The sequence below is a fragment of the Bombina bombina genome, chromosome 2 (genome assembly GCF_027579735.1).
Source record: "Bombina bombina isolate aBomBom1 chromosome 2, aBomBom1.pri, whole genome shotgun sequence".
NCBI lineage: Eukaryota > Metazoa > Chordata > Amphibia > Anura > Bombinatoridae > Bombina > Bombina bombina.
In genome coordinates this window covers 415,028,370-415,051,335 of record NC_069500.1, presented here as the reverse complement: position 1 = coordinate 415,051,335, position 22,966 = coordinate 415,028,370, and the positions used below count along the sequence as shown (strand labels likewise).

At 39.8% G+C, this 22,966-nt stretch overlaps 1 protein-coding gene across 1 annotated transcript in view; it reads right to left on the bottom strand.

Annotated features, from left to right (window-relative positions):
* Positions 1-22,966, bottom strand: part of LOC128648947 (protein HIRA) — an 89,080-nt gene that overhangs the window by 5,682 nt on the left and 60,432 nt on the right. The window contains exons 22-24 of the mRNA XM_053701934.1: positions 17,271-17,393; positions 16,407-16,570; positions 9,325-9,413 (exon numbers count right to left, since the gene is read on the bottom strand). Of these exons, the coding sequence (XP_053557909.1) occupies positions 9,325-9,413; positions 16,407-16,570; positions 17,271-17,393 (376 nt within the window). The remainder of the gene's footprint in view (positions 1-9,324; positions 9,414-16,406; positions 16,571-17,270; positions 17,394-22,966) is intronic.

Here is a 22,966-nt window from a genome sequence, read left to right as displayed (position 1 = left end):
AACAAAGGATACAAAAAGAGAACTAAAATTAGATAATAGAAATAAATTGGAAAGTGATTTAAAAAGACAATATCCGTATAAAGTGTGGGTTTCATGTCCCTTTAATTTCATGTGAGATTAAGTATAGACTATTTTTAATAAGTGCACCCATCTATATCAGTTCAAATTAGCTGCCTATGTTTGTGCTTGAAAGTGTGACAAACTTAAAGGGATACTGAAACCTTTTTTTGTTCATGAATCAGATAGAGCATCTAATTTCTTTTTTAAATGTTATTTTATTGTTCAGCATAATAAATAAAAATTGTTTACGCCATGCAAGGCCCATGTTAAACATAAACATAGTTTAAATCAAAACTTGACTGCCTTGTTGATACAGAATAAATCAACAATGACTAAATTAACAATAACACATTAATAATATTAGCATGGTCTAAATCACAGCTTGGCCAAGTTAAATAATTATCAGAAATGGCCTTGGTTATCTGTTTTATACTGCTAAATCATTTTATTTCCTATACTACCCTCTACTTATAATTGCTTCGACCTCAAAGGACAAAATATCAACCCACAAAACCCAGAAACAAAAAAAAATGTGGGGGGGGGGGAAGGAGAAGAAGGAATTCAACCTCATTCTTTCATTCTTCCATGTCTACAGAGCTTATTACTAGTTACCATATCCCCAGAAGTACAATTTCTGAGTTTTGAAAGGGAAATATTATATAATCAATTTCCGTAATCGGAAGTGACTTAAATAAATACTGCCCATTTACTAAAAAATTGTCTAATATATTCATTATCTATGTTAGTATTTCGCTGTTCTAATATACATTGCTTCTTAAGATAATTTTTGATCTCTGAAACACTTGGGATCTCTCTTGTTTTCCATTTTTTTTTTTTAAATAAAATGCCTGGCCGCCAAGAGAGATAAAATTATTAGTTTTTCACTGGGCTGAAAAATAAAATAAAACCCGAATCGGTGATAGTGCCAGAGGGGAGGATCTTGGGTGAGGAGTTCACCCAAAATTTTAGTTTACGCCAAAATTTTCTGATCAGTGGACAGTTCCAGAGCATATGCAGAAGGTCTGCAGCAATAAGGGAGCATTTAGGACATTTATAAAAATTTGGATTTTGGAGCTTATGTCCTTTTTCAGGAGTAAAATAAAATTTATGTAAAAGTTTAAGATGTGCTTCTCTCCAAGTAGCTGAAAGAGTAGCCTGTGATACTTTATGAATGGATATTTGTATAAATTTAGAATCAATAATATCCTGTGATAGCATTAGATTCCAGTCGTGGGCGGTTTTCTCAAGAATATAATTTCCTTTACCAGCTCCCAAAAGATGATAACAGGGAGTGATAGACATATGCCCTTTCTTGACCAGAGTAAACCAACTTTCTAGACAGCCCAGAGCCCAGTACCACTTCGCTTCCTTCATTAGATCTGAGGCTAAATGCCTTACCTGCAGATATGCAAAAAACTCTATGTTAGTGAGATTAAAATCATTCTTAAGTTCCTCAAACGTTTTAATACATTTTTTCTCTTGATCAATAAAATGTACAATCCTAGTACAGTCCTAGTGAATGCAATTTTTTAAAAACTGATTCTAACCAGCTTGAAATTTTGGATTCCCCATAAGGGGTAAGTATTGAGAGACCTTGCAATTTATTGTTAGAAGCTTTCCTATCTTCCACCAAGCCCTTAATGGATTAAAACATTTTAAGTCTTTTGATACTAGTTGGCAATCCTTTTGGCTTGCAATGAATCAATGCACGTGGAAGAAATGGATCACAAATGCTTTCCTCGAGTGGATTATTCAGGACATAATTATTGCAAAAGATCCAATCTGCCACAATTTGTGCTAAAAAGGCAAGATTGTACAGGCGTATATCAGGTAAGGCAAAGCCTCCATAAACCTTTGCAAGTGATAATTTGATCAGCGATATCCTAGGTCTTTTATTCTGCCATATGAATCTTCTAAGCATACTATTTAATACTTGAATGTCCCTCTCTAGCAGTGTTAGTGCAGTATTCTGTAAAATATAAAGTAACTTGGGGAAGAGAACCATCTTGAATAGAGCTATTCGTCCAGAAATAGAGAGCGGTAGATTTTCCCAACTTCTAAGTTTCTCTCTAAAACTTGTTAAAACTGGAAGTATATTAAAGGGACAGTTTACTCAAAAAATTTCTCCCCTTTAATTTGTTCCCAATGATCCACTTTACCTGCTGGAGTGTATTAAATTGTTTACAAGTAGCTCCTTTACCCTTATATTGGCATTTGAAATGGTTGATTTAGCATGTGGTATCCCCACCTATTCTGAAAGTTTGTGGCCGCGCGTACCAGCTATAGATAAGCTTTGTAAACACAGCCAGCAGAAGAAATTACACTCCCAGTTGGATATAGCAGAGATAAGGTAATAAAATGTTGATTTTCCATTGTTCTCTCAAGGTACTGGTGATTGTTTTAAGGACAGATATAAGATAAAGAAGCAGGTATATGTGCACAATGTGATACATTAATGAGATCTGATTATACCTACAAGCTCAACCCATTGTATTAGGTTGTGGCTTCAAAACACAAACTCAGAGCTTTAATATACACAAATAAACCTTAAAAAGCTAATTTTCATTCATTTTTTACTCTGCAGTTGGTAAAAAACCCAATTGTAAACACATTAAGGGAAAAACTATTTTACAGTATACTGTCCCTTTAAGGTTATATAAATCATCTGGTTTGCTTGGGATTAGAATCCCTAGGTATTTAAATGAATCCTTAACCGTTCGAAAAGGGATGTTAGAAAGAGAGCTGTAATTTTTTCTGAGACAAAGAAGTTCTGATTTTGTAGCGTTTACTTTGTAACCAGAAAATTACCCAAATTGATTAATAATCTGAAGGAGTTTAGGTACATTAATTTTAGTGTTTGACAAATAAATAAGTATATCATCAGCATAGAGGGCAATTTTCAGCTCTTGTTTACCTATTTAATAAAATTAAAAAAAATTGCTAATGGTTCAATACAAAGATTGAAGAGAAGAGGGCATCCCTGACGAGTTCCTCTACCCAGCGTAATTTTTGGGGACAGAATGTTATTAACTATCATTTTCGTATGAAGTTGATTATATACATTTTTAATAAAATTGAGAAAGCCTCCTCTGAAACCAAATTTAACTAAAGAAGAGAAGATGTGGTCATGTTGGACGGAGTCAAACGCTTTCTCTGCATCAATTGAGATAACAGCTAGGTCAGGGATGGCCTCTCCTCTCCCCTCCACCGGTGTTTCCATGCTATAGAAATACTCTGATACAACCAAAACCTCTCTAATTTTTGCTGAAGAGTTTTGTGAATTTAAAAACCTGGCTTGATCTTTATGGATAATGTTAGCGAGTATTACCTGCAGTCTTTGGGCAAGAATTGACATAAATATCTTATAGTCGGAGTTTAATAAGGCTATAGGTCTGTATGGCTCTGAATGGGATCTTTCCCACTCTTAAGAATAAGAGTTGTGTATGAAGCGGAATATTTATTCACAGCCAAGTTAGAAATAACCTTCTTTATTTCCTCTTCTGTGATCGGGGCATTCAGAATCTCTGCTGATTCCACAGATATCTTAGGACAGAGAATTTTGCTCCAAAAACCCTCAGCCTGGGCTGTGTCTGAATTTCTGGGGGCATATATTTCTTGATAATATTTTACCAGATCAGCAGATATTTCTTCACTTTTAAACAGAGACTTCCTCTTTGAATGTAATTTCTCAATTAGGGGTGACTTTTTATCACTTTTTACCAATTTGGCCAATAGTTTCCCAGACTTATTTCCGTACCTGTATAATTTGGATTGAAATTTTAGATCTTTTTGAGTTTCTTGATAGAGTGCAAATGTATCTTTATCGCTCTTAGCTCTGATGTATTTGGCCCAGTTAACCGTATTTTTTTTAAGGAGAAGTCGATTATATGAATTTGTTACTGATTTAGTTAATTTTCTCTCTCTCAGTTTCAGTTTCCTAATTACCATGGCATTGTATGCAATAATTTCACCTCTTAGAACTGCTTTTGCAGCTTCCCAAAATAATACAGGGCAATCCCTGTATTCGTGATTATATTGGGTATAATCATTAAATTTATTCCTAAGCCAACTCTTAAATTTTGAATCAGATGCCAAAAAGGAAGGGAAATAAAACCGCAAGGGTTTGAGTTTGGGATGATTCATCTGAAGGTCTAGAGAAATCGGTCCATGATCTGATCAAAAAATATGCATTATTCTTGCTTTTACCTTAAGTGTGCATAGTCTTTCATCAATAAAAAAAAAATGATTCTTGATAATGTTTTATGGGCTTTAGACAAGCACGTGAAGTCCCTAAGGTCAGGGTTCTGGATCCTCCAGATGTCCCTGATATCTAAAATCTGCATAATTTTAGCAAGTAGTTTAGTTTCTAAGTTGTCCTTTTTATGTTTTATTTGTTTAACATTCTGCCTTAATCTATCAAGAGGAAAATGTGGGGCCATATTGAAATCTCCTCCAAGGATTAAATAGCCCTCAGAGAAAGAGAATTTTGGACTGCAACCGAATCCAGAATTCTGGATCAAGGCTATAAGGTGCGTAGATATTACAAAGCGTAAAAACCAACTTATCAACTTTAATTTTTAAAATCACAAATCTCCCCTCTGGATCTGTTCTAACATAAATGACTTCTGTGTTAATCTTCTTCCCTATTAGTATAGCCACCCCTCTCTTTCTCCCGGAACTTGGTGAGGCATAAACATCTTTTACCCAAGATGTTTTAAGCTTCATGGCTTCCTCCAGAGTTAGGTGCGTTTCCTGGAGGAATGCTATATCTGTATCAGTTTTTCTTAAATGAGTGAGAATTGATTTCCTTTTAATGGGAGTGGTAATGCCTCCCACGTTCCAGGAATCTACTTTAAAATTAGCCATTAAATTTATCATTCAACTGGGGGAGAGAGAAGAAAGAAAAAAAAGGGAACAGAAAAAGAATCTACCCATAATATAACCCTGCATTCTATTATTAGAAAAAGATTAAGCAATAGTAGATTAAGCTTACTCAGTATTACTATGAAAGGTTTAATTGCCACAGAAGTTTTTCTGCATCTTGTGCGTTATCAAAAAAGTGAAATTCTCCTCTGACATAAATTTTCAATTTTGAGGGATAAATTAAGACCTGATAGCCCTGTTGTATGAATTTAGTACAGATTGGGGCCAGATTCCTTCTCCTAGATGCTGTTTCAGCTGAGTAATCTTGAAATAGGAGAATTTTATTTTCCTTTAAAATAATAGGCTGATTCTTATGGAAATGTTGAAGTAAAGTAACTTTATCCTGAAAATTGAGCAGCTTTGCTATTACAGGTCTGGGTCTACTGTTTCCCTTATTATCTACCTGATGTTTCCCTATTCTGTGTGCCCTTTCAACTGCTATCTGATGGTAAGTGGGGGGGATTTTAAGGAGCTGAACTAGTGTCTCTGAAATGAATGTACTTAAATCTTCGGATTGTTTCCCCTCGGGTACCCCTATAATTCGAATATTATTTCTCCTTGAGCGATTTTCAAGATGCTCAATTTTAGCCTGCATCTTAGAAATATTTGCAGTAGTAACTTCTAAACTTGAACTTTGTGTTGTAGTGAGGTCTTCGAGATCTGACACCCTTTGCTCCACTTCATTTATTCTATTAGCAAAATGTCTAATTTCTTGCATTAATAGGGTGATATCCTGTTTGATCTCAGTTTTAAGTGCATCGAATTTGGGGGTTAGGGCCTCCGAAATATTTGTTACTAGGACTTGTATATTGGTCACCTCATTTATAGGTAGTACATTTGCAGAAGCCAAGTGCATATCTGTCGGAGGATCAGTAGTAATTTTAGTTCTTCTATCTCTTTGCTTAGCTGCCATGGCTGGCGAAGGAGTCCGAGAGTGACTGTGAAGAAATGTATCCATATGCCGTGAGAATATTGTGTGCAACAAAAAGAAGGGAAACCAACCTATTTAAAGGGAACAGTCAACCATAGAATTGTTATTGTTCTAAAAGATAGATAAAAATCCAGTATAAAACGGTTTAAAAACTTACTTAGAAGCTGTCAGTTTGGCTCTGTTGAAAAGCTAGTTGGAAAGCCCACTGCAAGTGGGAAATAAGACACTCCCCCCCCCCTCCCCCTTCTTTTGCATATGAAAAGACCCTTTACACAAACAGGAGCAAGCTGGAGAAGGTAGCTGACAGTATTCTCATAAAACTTTTGGGCTTGGTTAGGAGCAATGTTATTTAAAAATAAGCAAAACTATACAGTTTTTTACAACTATACAGTGTTTGTACCTAATTAAATCAAATAACCATGAAAAAGGGAGGCTTAGCAATATTCAATGTCAAAAACTTTAATTTAAATAATGTGGACACTGCACACTTAACTTCAAACTCTGGGTTTTAAATTATGGATTTAAATTTGAATTGACCCTTTGACTTCCTGTAAGTATTGGGTTATGCTCACTTACTGCCCCCCCTGTTAATGAGCTGTATCTGAACACAATTCAACAAAAACACTAAACCACATTCATTAAATTATCATTTTCACTAACAGAATCCATTTCAGTAAAATCTATGGCTGCAGCACTTACTAAAATAGAATGTGGGTGAAACACTGCTCTCTCTGCCTCTCTCCCTTTCCTGATCTGTAAGGATTCAGGAAGTGACAGTGGAACATTCCACTGCACTTAGAGGGGAAGAACAGAACTCTCTTTTTCACTTTAGCAAAGCTGTCAGCTTCACAGGACAGCAACAAAATAAATGAAAGGTTTTTTTTTTTCCATTTTTGTTTTATATGATTTAACATCCAGCCCCAACCCTAAATTCCACTTACTAATGCCTTTGACTGGATTGGGTCAGCCCAAATGGGACTGCCTCAAATAAGCAGATAATGGGCCATGCAATGATCTTAACCACTTTCATCCAGTAGATGGCGCAGCATGTTGTGTAATGGTGGGCAGACCTGTTTGTGCCTCTCCATTGCACAACATGTAGCTGTGAAAAAAAAAAATGCTGGGGAAAAAAAATAGCAATTTTTTTATTTTTTTAAAGCCAATAATTTTTTTTATTTTTTTTTTTGCCCATATGAGAGGTGAAGCACTGCCTCACCTGCCTCTAGTGACTGCACATCACTGCTTTAAATGGAGATTTCCATCCTGTGACGTGAGGAAAAAAAAAAAAAAAGAAAAACAGGGGGAAAAGGGGGAGAGGAACTGTGAGGAGGGGTAGTGCATAGTGAATAGGGCCTAGAGCGTAAGGAAGTGCTCACAAGTTAGTGTAATGTGGAAAATGGGAAAAAAATGTGAAGGGAGTCACTAGACCAGCCACGAGCGGTATCAGGAATTAAGGAGAGACGATTAAATTTGTAGCAGACATTGTTTGGAGATTACCCCCTTTGAAAGAAAATGTTATACCAAATGAATAGGACTTCGCTAAAACCAGTGGAGTGTTTTTTATTTTTTATTATCTTTCCCTTCCTACCCCTTTCTTTCCTCTCCTTTTCTCTGTCCCTCCCCCTTTGTTCCCCCCTTTTTAGAACAAGGGTTACAAGGTTCCACTTATGTTCTATATAAGAAGCTGGCCCTAGGGCCTTGATACTGCAACGAGGCAGCTGGGCCACAATGGGGGCTCGTCTCATAATGATGTCACAGCTTCCGGTTTAAGCAAAAGAATGCGGCCAATGAGGATCCTTTGAGTCAGCCGAGTGCTCCAAAGTATCGGCATGTGATTTATTGCACTGGATGTGCATATTCGTTTGTGAGTACCCGACTTACATTATACGCTATTGCTTCACTTAAATCTCTCGAGTTATTGCACCAAGGGCGCCTCTTGTGTTTCTTGTCTCTTAGGACTTGATGATATCTTCTGCTCCTTCCTTGCTGAGAGAGCTGCCAGCTTGTTACACACTGTTCCATCATTAAAGGACTCCTTGGGATTTATTCGCATATATTATCAAAATGTATCACTATTTATGTGTATTATTCACCGATTAATAATTTTATATTGTTTGATTTTACATCATACTATTTTTTTTTTTCCCTTCATTCATTCACACAATATTTAATTTAGTTTTGTATTGTGGTTTGTTTACTGTCCCATTCAAATAAGCGGATCTTATTTTCCTACATGCTCAGCTTATCTTCTCTTTCTCTCACTACATAAAGGCCGCTGCCTCGAACACATTAAAGGGACAGTATACTATAAAATTGTTTTTCCCTTAATGTGTTTCCAACTACTTTTTTTACCAGCTGCAGAGTATAATATGTATGAGATTTGCTTTTTAAGGTTAATTTGTGTATATTAATGAGCTGATTTTGTGTTTTGAAGCCACAACCTAATAAAATGGGTTGAGCTTGTAGGTATAATCAGATCACATTATGTACATTTAAAAGCTTTATCTTATATCTGTCCGTAAACCAATCACCAATACTTGGAGAGAACAATGGAAAATTAACATTTCATTGCCTTATCTCTTCTATACCCCAGTATGGGTGTAATTTCTTCTACAGGCTGTGTTTACACAGCTTGGCCTTAAGGCCAAAAACTTTCAGGATAGGTGGGGATACCACAAGCTAAATAAACTATTTCAAATACCAATATAAGGGTAATGGATATACTTGAAAACAATTAAATACACTCCAGCAGGTAAAGTGGATCATTGGGAACAAATTAAAGGGGAGACATTTTTTGAGTAAACTGTCCCTTTAAGAAGAAGAAAGATTTACAGTAGTCCCTTAATAAAAAATAAATAAAAAAAATGCTTCAAAAGAGTAATTTCGTTAAAAAGGTTTTATATATATATACATACAAATCTTCAGGGGAACCCCACACTCACTCACTGATCCAACTCCCAGGGTGCCAGCCAAGTTAGTACACATTAATCAACAAAGGTAGGCACTCACTGGCGTTTTAACCAAACAGTTTTTTACTGAAAATAAAACATACAGTAAACGTTTTTGGGCCTAAGCCCGTCTTCAGACATGTCTGAGGACAGGCTTAGGCGCGAAAGCGTTTACTGTATGTTTTATTTTCAGTAAAAAACTTTGGTTAAAACACCAGTGAGTGCCTACCTTTGTGATTATATATATATATATATATATATATATATATATATATAATCCAGTCATATTTACAGCCTGCTTTTTTTCCACACAGATTATATTTTATACACTTTTTGAAAGTTTTTAAGCAGTAAAACAGTAGTGCATAGCTTACGCGAATGAGAAAAAAAAGGGAATTCCATACAATTGTAATGCTTCAAACCAGCTACTGATGACCTACAAAATAAAGGGACATGTCTTACCAATATGCGTGATTCCCATTGGCTGCCAGCTGAATGATGGACTGGACCCAGCAGCTCCTGACACACCTCCCTCAGCCGCTGCTCAAAACCTGAATGATAAAAGGTAGTTTCACTTTATGTACCAAATTAAAGACACATTACATTAATTTTCTCTTATAAACTAGCTGAATAAAAATAACCATTTTAAAAACTTCCATTTTGCTCATTAGCAGGGTTGTTTCACAGTTTGTTTCCTTTACTGTGGGCAGTCAGGGTTGAATATAAATGAGCTCTGGTACGGATCTTGTTACAGGGTCAGAAACTACAGTATTCACGTTTGCACTATACACTCAAGCCTCTCTGCTGGCCACTGAAAAGTCATAATTTTCAGAGATAAATTTAGAGTGAAATCAAAGAAAACAAATTATGAATTTACTCTGCATTATTTTTTTACTATGCGTAAATGAACATTTTATAGGTGATTCAAATTTAACTTCCTTTTAAACATTTTCTCACACAACTGATGCGATTTCTTTCTTACAAGGACAAGAAAACCCCAACTGAGGGCAACCTGCAGATTGGTGGCAACACATATATGCCTCACTGTTCAGCTAGCTCCCATTAGTTAATTGCTGAAATGGATACCAAGAGTATGAATTAAATTTGATCATTTAAAAGGACCATTATATTTGACATTCTAACACATACAATGTTTCTTTATTAAAAGTGAAACATTATTGCAATATGCATTCTTTATTTTGCTTACTTTTGTAAAATACATCTGAAATGTGTACTTATTCCACTTTCTCCCAGAGAGGCTTGGGTTGATACTTTTTAGCTAATTTTCTGTGAGACAGTCTTTTTACTTTTGGACAGGTTTTTTTTAATTGCATGCTTTTAACTGAATAATGAAAGAAAGAAATTAGGGTTTTATATCCCTTTAAAGACCCATGCAGTATGTTCTCCATTCATTTTTAAATGAAAACAAAATTTATGCTTACCTGATAAATTCCTTTCTCCTGTAGTGTAGTCAGTCCACGGGTCATCATTACTTCTGGGATATTAACTCCTCCCCAACAGGAAGTGCAAGAGGATTCACCCAGCAGAGCTGCCATATAGCTCCTCCCCTCTACGTCACACCCAGTCATTCGACCGAGAACCAACGAGAAAGGAGAAGCCAAAGGGTGCAGTGGTGACTGGAGTATAATTTAAAAATTTAGACCTGCCATAAAAACAGGGCGGGCCGTGGACTGACCACACTACAGGAGAAAGGAATTTATCAGGTAAGCATAAATTTTGTTTTCTCCTGTTAAGTGTGGTCAGTCCACGGGTCATCATTACTTCTGGGATACCAATACCAAAGCTAAAGTACACGGATGACGGGAGGGACAGGCAGGCTCTTTATACGGAAGGAACCACTGCCTGAAGAACCTTTCTCCCAAAAACAGCCTCCGAAGAAGCAAAAGTGTAAAATTTGTAAAATTTGGAAAAAGTATGAAGAGAAGACCAAATTGCAGCCTTGCAAATCTGTTCAACAGAAGCCTCATTCTTAAAGGCCCAAGTGGAAGCCACAGCTCTAGTAGAATGAGCTGTAATTCTTTCAGGAGGCTGCTGTCCAGCAGTCTCATAGGCTAAACGTATTATGCTACGAAGCCAAAAAGAGAGAGAGGTAGCCGAAGCTTTTTGACCTCTCCTCTGACCAGAATAAACGACAAACAGGGAAGACGTTTGTCGAAAATCCTTAGTTGCCTGTAGATAAAATTTCAGGGCACGGACTACATCTAGATTGTGTAGAAGACGTTCCTTCTTCGAAGAAGGATTAGGACACAAAGATGGAACAACAATCTCTTGATTGATATTCCTGTTAGTGACCACCTTAGGTAAGAACCCAGGTTTAGTACGCAGAACTACCTTGTCTGAATGAAAAATCAGATAAGGAGAATCACAATGTAAGGCAGATAACTCAGAGACTCTTCGAGCCGAGGAAATAGCCATTAAAAACAGAACTTTCCAAGATAACAGCTTGATATCAATGGAATGAAGGGGTTCAAACGGAACACCCTGTAAAACATTAAGAACTAAATTCAAACTCCATGGTGGAGCAACAGTTTTAAACACAGGCTTGATCCTAGCTAAAGCCTGACAAAAAGCTTGAACGTCCGGAACCTCTGACAGACGTTTGTGTAAAAGAATGGACAGAGCTGAAATCTGTCCCTTTAAGGAACTAGCGGATAAACCCTTTTCTAAACCTTCTTGTAGAAAAGACAATATCCTAGGAATCCTAACCTTACTCCATGAGTAACTCTTGGATTCGCACCAATATAAGTATTTACGCCATATTTTATGGTAAATCTTTCTGGTAACAGGCTTCCTAGCCTGTATTAAGGTATCAATTACTGACTCAGAAAAACCCAGTTTTGATAAAATGAAGCGTTCAATTTCCAAGCAGTCAGCTTCAGAGAAATTAGATTTTGATGTTTGAAGGGACCCTGGATCAGAAGGTCCTGTCTCAGAGGCAGAGACCAAGGTGGACAGGATGACATGTCCACTAGATCTGCATACCAAGTCCTGCGTGGCCACGCAGGCGCTATTAGAATCACTGATGCTCTCTCCTGTTTGATTCTGGCAATCAATCGAGGAAGCATCGGGAAGGGTGGAAACACATAAGCCATCCCGAAGGTCCAAGGTGCTGTCAAAGCATCTATCAGAACCGCTCCCGGATCCCTGGATCTGGACCCGTAACAAGGAAGCTTGGCGTTCTGTCGAGACGCCATGAGATCTATCTCTGGTTTGCCCCAACGTCGAAGAATTTGGGCAAAGACCTCCGGATGAAGTTCCCACTCCCCCGGATGAAAAGTCTGACGACTTAGGAAATCCGCCTCCCAGTTCTCCACTCCCGGGATGTGGATTGCTGACAGGTGGCAAGAGTGAGACTCTGCCCAGCGAATTATCTTTGATACTTCCATCATTGCTAGGGAGCTTCTTGTCCCTCCCTGATGGTTGATGTAAGCTACAGTCGTGATGTTGTCCGACTGAAACCTGATGAACCCCCGAGTTGTTAACTGGGGCCAAGCCAGAAGGGCATTGAGAACTGCTCTCAATTCCAGAATGTTTATTGGCAGGAGACTCTCCTCCTGATTCCACTGTCCCTGAGCCTTCAGAGAATTCCAGACAGCGCCCCAACCTAGTAGGCTGGCGTCTGTTGTTACAATTGTCCAATCTGGCCTGCTGAATGGCATCCCCCTGGACAGATGTGGCCGAGAAAGCCACCATAGAAGAGAATTTCTGGTCTCTTGATCCAGATTCAGAGTAGGGGACAAGTCTGAGTAATCCCCATTCCACTGACTTAGCATGCACAATTGCAGCGGTCTGAGATGTAGGCGTGCAAAGGGTACTATGTCCATTGCCGCTACCATCAAGCCGATTACCTCCATGCATTGAGCCACTGACGGGTGTTGAATGGAATGAAGGACACGGCATGCATTTTGAAGCTTTGTTAACCTGTCTTCTGTTAGGTAGATCTTCATTTCTACAGAATCTATAAGAGTCCCCAAGAAGGGAACTCTTGTGAGTGGAAAGAGAGAACTCTTCTTTTCGTTCACCTTCCATCCATGCGACCTTAGAAATGCCAGTACTAACTCTGTATGAGACTTGGCAGTTTGAAAGCTTGAAGCTTGAATCAGAATGTCGTCTAGGTACGGAGCTACCGAAATTCCTCGCGGTCTTAGTACCGCCAGAAGAGCACCCAGAACCTTTGTGAAGATTCTTGGAGCCGTAGCTAATCCGAATGGAAGAGCTACAAACTGGTAATGCCTGTCTAGGAAGGCAAACCTTAGATACCGGTAATGATCCTTGTGAATCGGTATGTGAAGGTAAGCATCCTTTAAATCCACTGTGGTCATGTACTGACCCTTTTGGATCATGGGTAGAATTGTCCGAATAGTTTCCATTTTGAACGATGGAACTCTTAGGAATTTGTTTAGGATCTTTAAATCCAAGATTGGCCTGAAAGTTCCCTCTTTTTTGGGAACCACAAACAGATTTGAGTAAAACCCTTGTCCGTGTTACGACCGCGGAACCGGATGGATCACTCCCATTAGTAAAAGATCTTGTACACAGCGTAGAAACGCCTCTTTCTTTATTTGGTTTGTTGACAACCTTGACAGATGAAATCTCCCTTTTGGGGGAGAGGATTTGAAGTCCAGAAGATATCCCTGAGATATGATCTTTAACGCCCAGGGATCCTGGACATCTCTTGCCCAAGCCTGGGCGAAGAGAGAAAGTCTGCCCCCCACTAGATCCGTTCCCGGATCGGGGGCCCTCAATTCATGCTGTCATAGGGGCAGCAGCAGGTTTCCTGGCCTGCTTGCCCTTGTTCCAGGACTGGTTAGGTCTCCAGCCTTGTCTGTAGCGAGCAACAGCTCCTTCCTGTTTTGGTGCAGAGGAAGTTGATGCTGCTCCTGCTTTGAAATTACGAAAGGAACGAAAATTAGACTGTCTAGCCTTAGGTTTGGCTCTGTCTTGAGGCAGGGCATGGCCTTTACCTCCTGTAATGTCAGCGATAATTTCTTTCAACCCGGGCCCGAATAAGGTCTGCCCTTTGAAAGGTATGTTAAGTAATTTAGATTTAGAAGTAACGTCAGCTGACCAGGATTTTAGCCACAGTGCTCTGCGTGCCTGAATGGCGAATCCGGAATTCTTAGCCGTAAGTTTAGTTAAATGTACTACGGCATCCGAAATAAATGAATTAGCTAGCTTAAGTGTCTTAAGCTTGTTTGAAATCTCATCTATAGTTATTGAGTCAAGAGTCTCTTCCAGTGACTCGGACCAAAAAGCGGCCGCGGCCATGACAGACGCAATACATGCAAGGGGTTGCAATATAAAACCTTGTTGAACAAACATTTTCTTAAGGTAACCCTCTAATTTTTTATCCATTGGATCTGAAAAGGCACAGCTATCCTCCACCGGGATAGTGGTACGCTTAGCCAGAGTAGAAACCGCTCCCTCCACCTTAGGGACCGTCTGCCATAAGTCCCGTGTGGTGGCGTCTATTGGAAACATTTTTCTAAACACAGGAGGGGGGGAAAAGGGTACACCGGGCCTATCCCACTCCTTAGTAATTATCTCTGTAAGCCTCTTAGGTATAGGAAATACGTCAGTACTCGCCGGTACCGCATAGTATCTATCCAGCCTACATAATTTCTCTGGGGATGCAACGGTGTTACAATCATTCAGAGCTGCTAAAACCTCCCCTAACAGTACACGGAGGTTTTCGAGTTTAAACTTAAAATTAGAAATGTCTGAATCCATTCTATTGGGATCAGAACCGTCACCTGCAGATTGAAGCTCTCCGTCCTCATGTTCAGCATACTGTGACGCAGTATCAGACATGGCCCTATTATCAACAGCGCACCCAAGAGTGATCACGCTTACCTCTTAGTTCTGGTAATTTAGCCAAAACTTCAGTCATAACATTAGCCATATCCTGTAATGTGATTTGTAATGGCTGCCCTGATGTACTCGGCGCTACAATATCACGCACCTCCCGAGCGGGAGATGCAGGTACTGACACGTGAGGCGAGTTAGTCGGCATAACTCTCCCCTCGTTGTTTGGTGAAATATGTTCAATTTGTACAGATTGACTTTTATTTAAAGTAGCATCAATGCAATTAGTACATAAATTTCTATTGGGCTCCACTTTGGCTTTAGCACATATAGCACAGAGATATTCCTCTGAATCAGACATGTTTAACACACTAGCAAATAAACTAGCAACTTGGAAATACTTTTCAAAGCAATTTACAAATAATATGAAAACGTACTGTGCCTTTAAGAAGCACAGAAAAAAAGTTATGACAGTTGAGAAATAATAAACTTGAGAAACTATAACATCAAATTCTTTCCGGTAAAAACACAATTTTAGCAAAGGATTGCCCCCATTAGTAATGGATAACTAACCCTGAATAGCAGAAAAAAAGTACGGAAATAAACGTTTTTTATCACAGTCAGTTACAATCTCACAGCTCTGCTGTGAGTGATTACCTCCCTCAAAATAAGTTTTGAAGACCCCTGAGCTCTGTAGAGACGAACCGGATCATGCAGGGAAGACAAGAGACTTCTGACTGAATTTTTTGATGCGTAGCAAAAGCGCCAAAATAGGCCCCTCCCCCTCACACACAACAGTGAGGGAGATCAGTAAACTGTCTTAAATTAAATAAAACGACTGCCAAGTGGAAAAAACAGTGCCCAAAACATTTTTTCACCCAGTACCTCAGAAAATTAAACGATTTAACATGCCAGCAAAAACGTTTAACATCAAATAAATGAAATGTCATTAGAAAGCCTGTTGCTAGTCACTGCAAATTAGGCTAAAGTCTTATGCATACAGTATTATCCCAGTGAAGTGCCATTCCCCAGAATACTGAAGTGTAAAATATACATACATGACAGCCTGATACCAGTTGCTACTACTGCATTTAAGGCTGAACTTACATTATATCGGTATGGCAGAATTTTTTCAGTCAATTCCATTGTCAGAAAATAATATGCTGCTACATACCTCTTTGCAGGTTAACCTGCCCGCTGTCCCCTGATCTGAAGTTTACCTCACTCCTCAGATGGCCGAGAACAGCAATATGATCTTAACTACGCCGGCTAAAATCATACAAAAAACTCAGGTAGATTCTTCTTCAAATTCTACCAGAGAAGGAACAACACACTCCGGTGCTGTTATAAAATAACAAACTTTTGATTGAAGGTATAAAACTAAGTATAATCACCACAGTCCTCTCACACATCCTATCTATTAGTTGGGTGCAAGAGAATGACTGGGTGTGACGTAGAGGGGAGGAGCTATATGGCAGCTCTGCTGGGTGAATCCTCTTGCACTTCCTGTTGGGGAGGAGTTAATATCCCAGAAGTAATGATGACCCGTGGACTGACCACACTTAACAGGAGAAAACCACTTTTTGAAACTAGATCTTGAGGGAAACAATTATTTAGTCATGCCATATTTAGTCCAACTCAACTAGTTTCAGAATATCAAAGCCTTCAGAAAGGTTATCAAAGAATAGGACACATTTAAACTGCAGATCAGATCTCACCTTCATTGACAAGGTACCGTGCATAGATGAGGAGCCAGTGTCTGTACTCCTGGCTAGATTGTAGCATTAGGGCAGCTGCAACCTGGTTTTCTAAGTGAGCCATGGTGGTTTCCTGTTGCATTTGGTGAGGCATTGTAAAGAGGCGAGCGGCCTGTCTGCCTGAACTGTAAAGAATAATTAATTAACGCAAAACAAAAAAAAATGAATTTAAAATTAGAGGACATGTTTCCTAAATTATTTAGCTGCTTATTTCTTTTAGAAAAGTAGTTAAATATAGATCAAGCGAACAAATTATCAAGACTGTTTGTGCCCGAGTGCTTGTAGCTCTCTTCAAAGCCATTTTCTTGTTTCAACTCATTGCAGATGCTAGTTTATAAACCTCTTCATGCCGGGTGTTGCCATCTTGGAGCACATGTATTCTTGCATCCTGTGATAGAAATGTTGTGCAGTCACAGAACAATGATGTTGCCAACTTTTGGATCAGTTGTACCCTACAGTTTAGCTTGCATAATAGAAAACAGAAGCTTTACATTTTTTGTAGTATTTTTTTTTTAAACAGTTTAAAAGTTATGTAACAAATATATAAAAAAGGTCCTCAGGAATAATACAGAGCAGTCAAGCCATTGTATATAATGTGGCTTGTAAGAAAAAATGCAATCATGTCACTTATCTGTGAATTTGTAACTATTCTTTCCCAGGTGTGAGAATAGTTGAGCTCCAAGATGTTGACACCCAGTGTAGCAATTTAGACCTTCACTAACAGTCCAAGATTTATCTGCATGTATAGGATTCAGACTAAGACTACACTTATGCCTGACACCACGCTGGCAAGCAAGAAGTTTGGTTTAACAGGAAAACTCTTACTTGGACGCTCGTCCCTGAATTATGGCTAGTGGTCCGGAGCACATCATGGCATCTTGTGACGACAAGCAGTTCCTAAAGTCTGCACACTGTGCCAAGGAGTCTTGCCTATCAGATACCAGGTTCCTGGAACAAAAAAAAGGCACCAATAAAACTTTTATATTAAATGTCAGGAGGACAAGGTCATAACAACAATATTGAGTAAACAACACAGCAGGTTACAATGTACAGCCTTAATACAGTAGAGAGGTATTAATATGACTCACTAAAGTATCTAAGTCAAAATTCCAACCTAACAAAGTCCATTGCAGACCATCCCAACTTTTCTTAAGTTTTCAAAGCATGAACAGATTTAAACAAAAGAGTAATACATGCAGTTGTTTCTTATCAGAGTTCTGTGCCACTGTCAGTGGTAAAACAAAAATGAGATGAAATTGAGTTTTCACCTTGTTGCCACCAACCTGGGAATTTGAATGTATAGGTTAAATGCAAGTCACTATTACAATTGGAGGGTTAGTGTATTTTAAAAAGGACATAACAGTTAAATTTGAAATGTTAATTATTGCATTTAAATATTTTGAATATAAATATTTCTGCCGGTTTACATTTGCAACAAATATGTCTAGTAAATTAGCACTTTCTAAACATACACATATACCGTGTGTGCCCTGTGCACCAGCATTCAAATACAAAGCCAGGTGGCTTGTATGACGCAGATATAGTAATCAATGACACAATACATGGCAACAATGGATCTGTAAGCAGGCACGGTGTGTGTATATGAAGGTGCAGGGCCATTACAGCATATATGAGTATGCTGCTGAAACTTTTGCTAGAAGCATATTTTGCCAATACAAGGCATATTTCAAACCAATGTGCAATCATGGACATTTCAATTTTAAATTATGTCCCTTTATATGAAGTTATTTTCTACTTTGAAAATCAAATTGACCTAATGCTAGATAAAAGAAACAGTCTTTTTAAATCAGGATTTCTAACCTCTATTACCTACCACTTAGGAATATGTGTGGGGAATTAAGACACAGAATGGCACCCAGACTCCTTTCTCCCTAGGGACCTTCTACCCAAATAATAACTTGTTTAATATCCGGAAACAATTATATATTTCATACATAAATACGAACTTTTCACTGAAAGGTCTTGAATATTGACTGCATATACCAATAAATTAATGTTTATAAAGTACATTGAAATATTACATTGTTTTGAAAACAAGAGCTCATAATACCTAAGATCTTGAAAAATATTACATCAGAGACATTCAATGGATGGAACTATACCCTGTAACATATGTTCTAATTGGCATTTCTAGACTAAAATAGAATGTACTTTTTTTTTATTCTTTACTTCATGCCCTGAATCCACATAAAGCTCTTTAAAAAACAAACAACCCCCCCCCCCATAAATTATGCTTATAAGTTAATTTCCATCTGTGGAAGGAGAGTCCACTGCTTCAATCATTACTTGTGAGAATTAAGAACCTGGCCACCAGGAGGAGGCAAAGACACCCCAGCCAGAGGCTTAAATACCTCCCCCACTCCCCTCATCCCCCAGTCATTCTGCCAAGGGAACAAGGAACAGTTGGAGAATATCAGGGTATAAATGGTGCCAGAAGAATAATATAAAATTTAGGTCCGCCCCCCAGAGAAACGGGCAGGAGCAGTGGACTCTCCTCCCACAGATGGAAATGAAATTATCAGGTAAGCATAATTTATGTTTTCCATCTTAATTAATGGGAGGAGAGTCAATTGCTTTATTCATTACTTGTGGGAACAAATACCCAAGCTCTAGAGCACACTGAATGAAAAAAACGGGAGGGTAAAAGGAGGCAGACCCTATACTTAGGGCACCACAGCCTGCAGAACCTCTCTCAAAAGCTGCTTCCGCTGAAGCAAAAACATCGAATTTGTAAAATGCTGCAAAAGTATGTAGAGAGGACCAAGTAGCCGCCTTACAAATCTGCTCCATAGATGCCTCGCTCTTAAAGTGAAGGTCCATTTTGATGAATTAGTGCCCAGTTTTTAATAAACCTATAAAAAACAAGGGCAGTTTAATTAATCAAAATTGACATTTCACTGTTTTCTTCAAAAACTTACCTTTTAATCCTGGCAGCCGCTCCAGCACTTCCTCCGCCTGTCGCAAGCAGTCTTCGTGGGTCCAAAATGGCGAATCCTGCTTCGTCCAATCACAGCGTTGCATGAGGCCAAGATTTCCGGGGGGGGGGGGGGGGGACCTGTGATTGGAGGAAACCTTATTTGTCATTTCTGACGTCTGCAGAGGCTTCCGATGGCCGGGGGAAATCGCTGGAACGGCATTCAGAATTAAAAGGTAAGTTTTTGAAGAAAACAGTGAAATGTCAATTTTGATGAATTAAAGTGCCCTTGTTTAATAGGTTTATTAAAAACCGGGTACTAATTCATCAAAATGGACCTTCACTTTAAAGGCCCAAGAAGAGGCCACAGCTCTAGTTGAATGAGCCGTAATCCTCAGAGGAGGCTTATGTCCCGCTGTCTCAAGACGAAACGGAGGACACTCCTCAGCCAAAAAGATAAGGAAGTCGAAGAGGCCCTCTGACCCCCATGCTTCCCGGAAACAGAACAAACAGAGAAAGAAGTTTGTCTAAATTCCTACATGGCCTGAAGATAGAACTTCAAGGCACAAACCACATCCAGAATTACGTTGAAAGGAACCACAATCTCTTGATTGAACCTTCCAAGACAATAATTTAATGTCTACTTCATGCATAGGCTCCAACGGAACCCGTGCAAAACCTAAAGAACAAGATTTAAACTCCAAGGAGGAGCAATAGATCTAAACACAGGTCTGATCCTAGCAGAGCCTTAACAAGTGACTGCACATCAGGAAGCTCAGCAAACCTCTCGTGCAGTAACACAGACAGGGCCGAAATCTGTCCCCTCAGGGGACTTGCAGAAAAGGTCTTCTCCAGTTCATCCTGGAGAACAGAATAGGTAGGTCCTCCACACCTTATGATAGATGCGACAAGCAACCAGCTACAAGCTTGAATGAGAGTAAAAATAACACTCTCAAACCACCCTCTCTTGGCTATGACTAAGAGTTCAATCCCCACGCAGTCAGCCTCAGAGATCTAGACATAGATGAACAAAGAGATCTTGGTCAGCAGATCCCTGCGACAAGGTTCCGCGAACCATATCCATCGCGGCCAAGACGGAACAATCAGTATCACTGATGCCTGCTTGATTCGAGCCACTACACTAGGGAGTAGTGGTAACGGCCGTAAAAGATAAATTAGATTGAACCTCCAAGGACCCGCTAATGCATCTGTTAGCTCCGCCTGAGGATCCCTGTACCTCGACCCATATCTGGGTAACTTGGTAATGAGACGTCATAAGATCTTCCTCTTGCAAATTTACGCAAACACTCGGGATGGAGAGACCAATCCCCCAGATTAAAGTATTGTCTTCTGATGAAATCAGCTTCCCAGTTGTCCACACCCAGAATGTGGATCGCAGACAGCGAACAAATGTGGGTCTCCGCCCACTCCAGAATTCGAGATACTTCCCTCATAGCTAGGGAGCTACTCGTTCCCCCCTGATGGTTGATGTAAGCCACTGAGGATATATTGTCTGATTGGAATCTGATAAACTGGGACAAACCCAGCAGAGGCCAAGCCTTCAGAGCATTGTATATTGCCCGAAGATCCCAAATGCGATCAGGAAGGAGCTTTTCCTCCCAAGTCCATAGGCCCTGTGCCTTCCTGGCACCCCAAACAGCTCCCCATCCTGACAGACACGCAACCGTAGTCACAATCACCCAGGATGGTCTTGAGACGGACATCCCTTGGGACAAGGGATCCGGACAAAAACACCAAAAGAGCGATTCTCTTGATCGGTTGTCCAGAGAAATCTGTTGAGACAGATCCGAATGATTGCCGCTCCACTGCTTCAGCATGCGCAGTTGCAACAGTCTGAGGTGAAACCTGGCAAAGGAAATGATGTCCATGCTGGACACCTTGAGACCAATCACCTCCATACACCGAGCCACAGGTGGCCTTAAGGAGATCTGGAGGGCAAGACATATCGAAGCTAGCCTGCAGCATCTATGGTCTGTTAGAAATATTCTCATGTCTATGGAGACTATTATAGTACCCGAGAATTCTACCCTGGTACTTGATACAAGAGAACTCTCTCTAGATTTATCTTCCATCCATGGGATCGAAGAAGACAGAGGAAAGATTCCGAATGGTCCACTCTCCGAAAAACTTCTTGGAGAATGCTGCGTTAGCCGGGAATCAAACCCGGGTCAACTACTCGGAAGGCAGCTATGCTCACCACTATACCAGCTAGACCAAACAGAAGATCAATAAACTGGAAGTGCTGGTCCAGGAACGCAAACCTTAGGAACTGGAAGTGGTCCTTGAGGATTGGTACGTGAAGGGAGCATCCTTCAGATCTATAGTGGTCATGAACTGCCCTTCTCGAACGAGGGGAAGAATGGACCTATTGTCTGAGCTATGACCTCCAGGAACCATGGATCCTGCACGTTCCTGAACTAAGTGACTGAAAAGAGCAATAGTCTGCACCCTACACGATCCAGAAGAGGACTGGGGACCGCCCGTTCATGCCGACTTAGACTCGGAGTGCTTCTTGCTCTGCTTGGATTTATTCCAGGACTGAGCCGGCTTCCAAGAGTTTTTTGGTTTGCTCAGGCTTAGCGGAGGACTGCTGACATGGGCTTTATCAAAACGAAAATTGTCCCTTACACTCGTTCATATTCTCTTGCGGTAGAAGGGCACCCTTGCCCCGTGACCAGGCCTGGACCAAACAAAATCATTCCCTTAAAGGGGAGGGAAAGAAGTCTAGACTTAGAAGTCATATCCGCAGACCAAGACTTCAGCCAGAGCCGACGGGCCTGAACAGAAAAAGCTGAAGTCTTAGCATTTAGGCGAATAATCTGCCTAATAGCATCACAGATAAAAGAATTAGCAACACTCAAGGCTGTAAATCTTTCCTGAGTAACATCGAGGGGACCTCTCCACCCCGATCAATCCTATAAGGAGTCATACAAGAAGGTAGCTTCTCCAGTACCCACGGCAACGGCCGCCTCCGGTTGAAACAAATATCCCGTATGTTGAAACAACTTTCTTAACAGAGTTTTCATCCTTTATCCATGGGCTCTTAAAACGTAGAGCTATCCTCAAACGGGAAAGAAATACGTTTAACAAGGGTGAAGATAGTGCCATCCCTTTTAGTGACAGAACCTCACAACTCCATTGAGAGTCCAGGACCGGGAACGATTTGTTAAAGGGAGAAGAGAGGAACAATCCAGTCCCATTCAGTCTTAAAGGTACAGTCAACCCAAAAATTACCGTTACTTATTTAGATTAGTTAATAAACAATCTTTACATCAAACTCTAGCCCAATTTTCATCTAAATAAACTTTGGCAGAAAATACACTTACTTGATCTCATCTGGCCGTTTTGAAATGGCCACCTGACTCCTCCTTCTCTGACGTCTCCCAAAAGCTTGAACTGCAACACTAGTACAGGATCCTCTCGTCCCTGCGCGCTCCTTTTATTCAGTTCATTGAGAGTGTGTAGTTGCCTCTCTAAACATTGACTTTAGTGTAAGCCATGACATGGGATGTGATAAATGGAAGTGTCACTGTGCGGCAGTGAGTGCGCGAGTGGTAATCTGAGG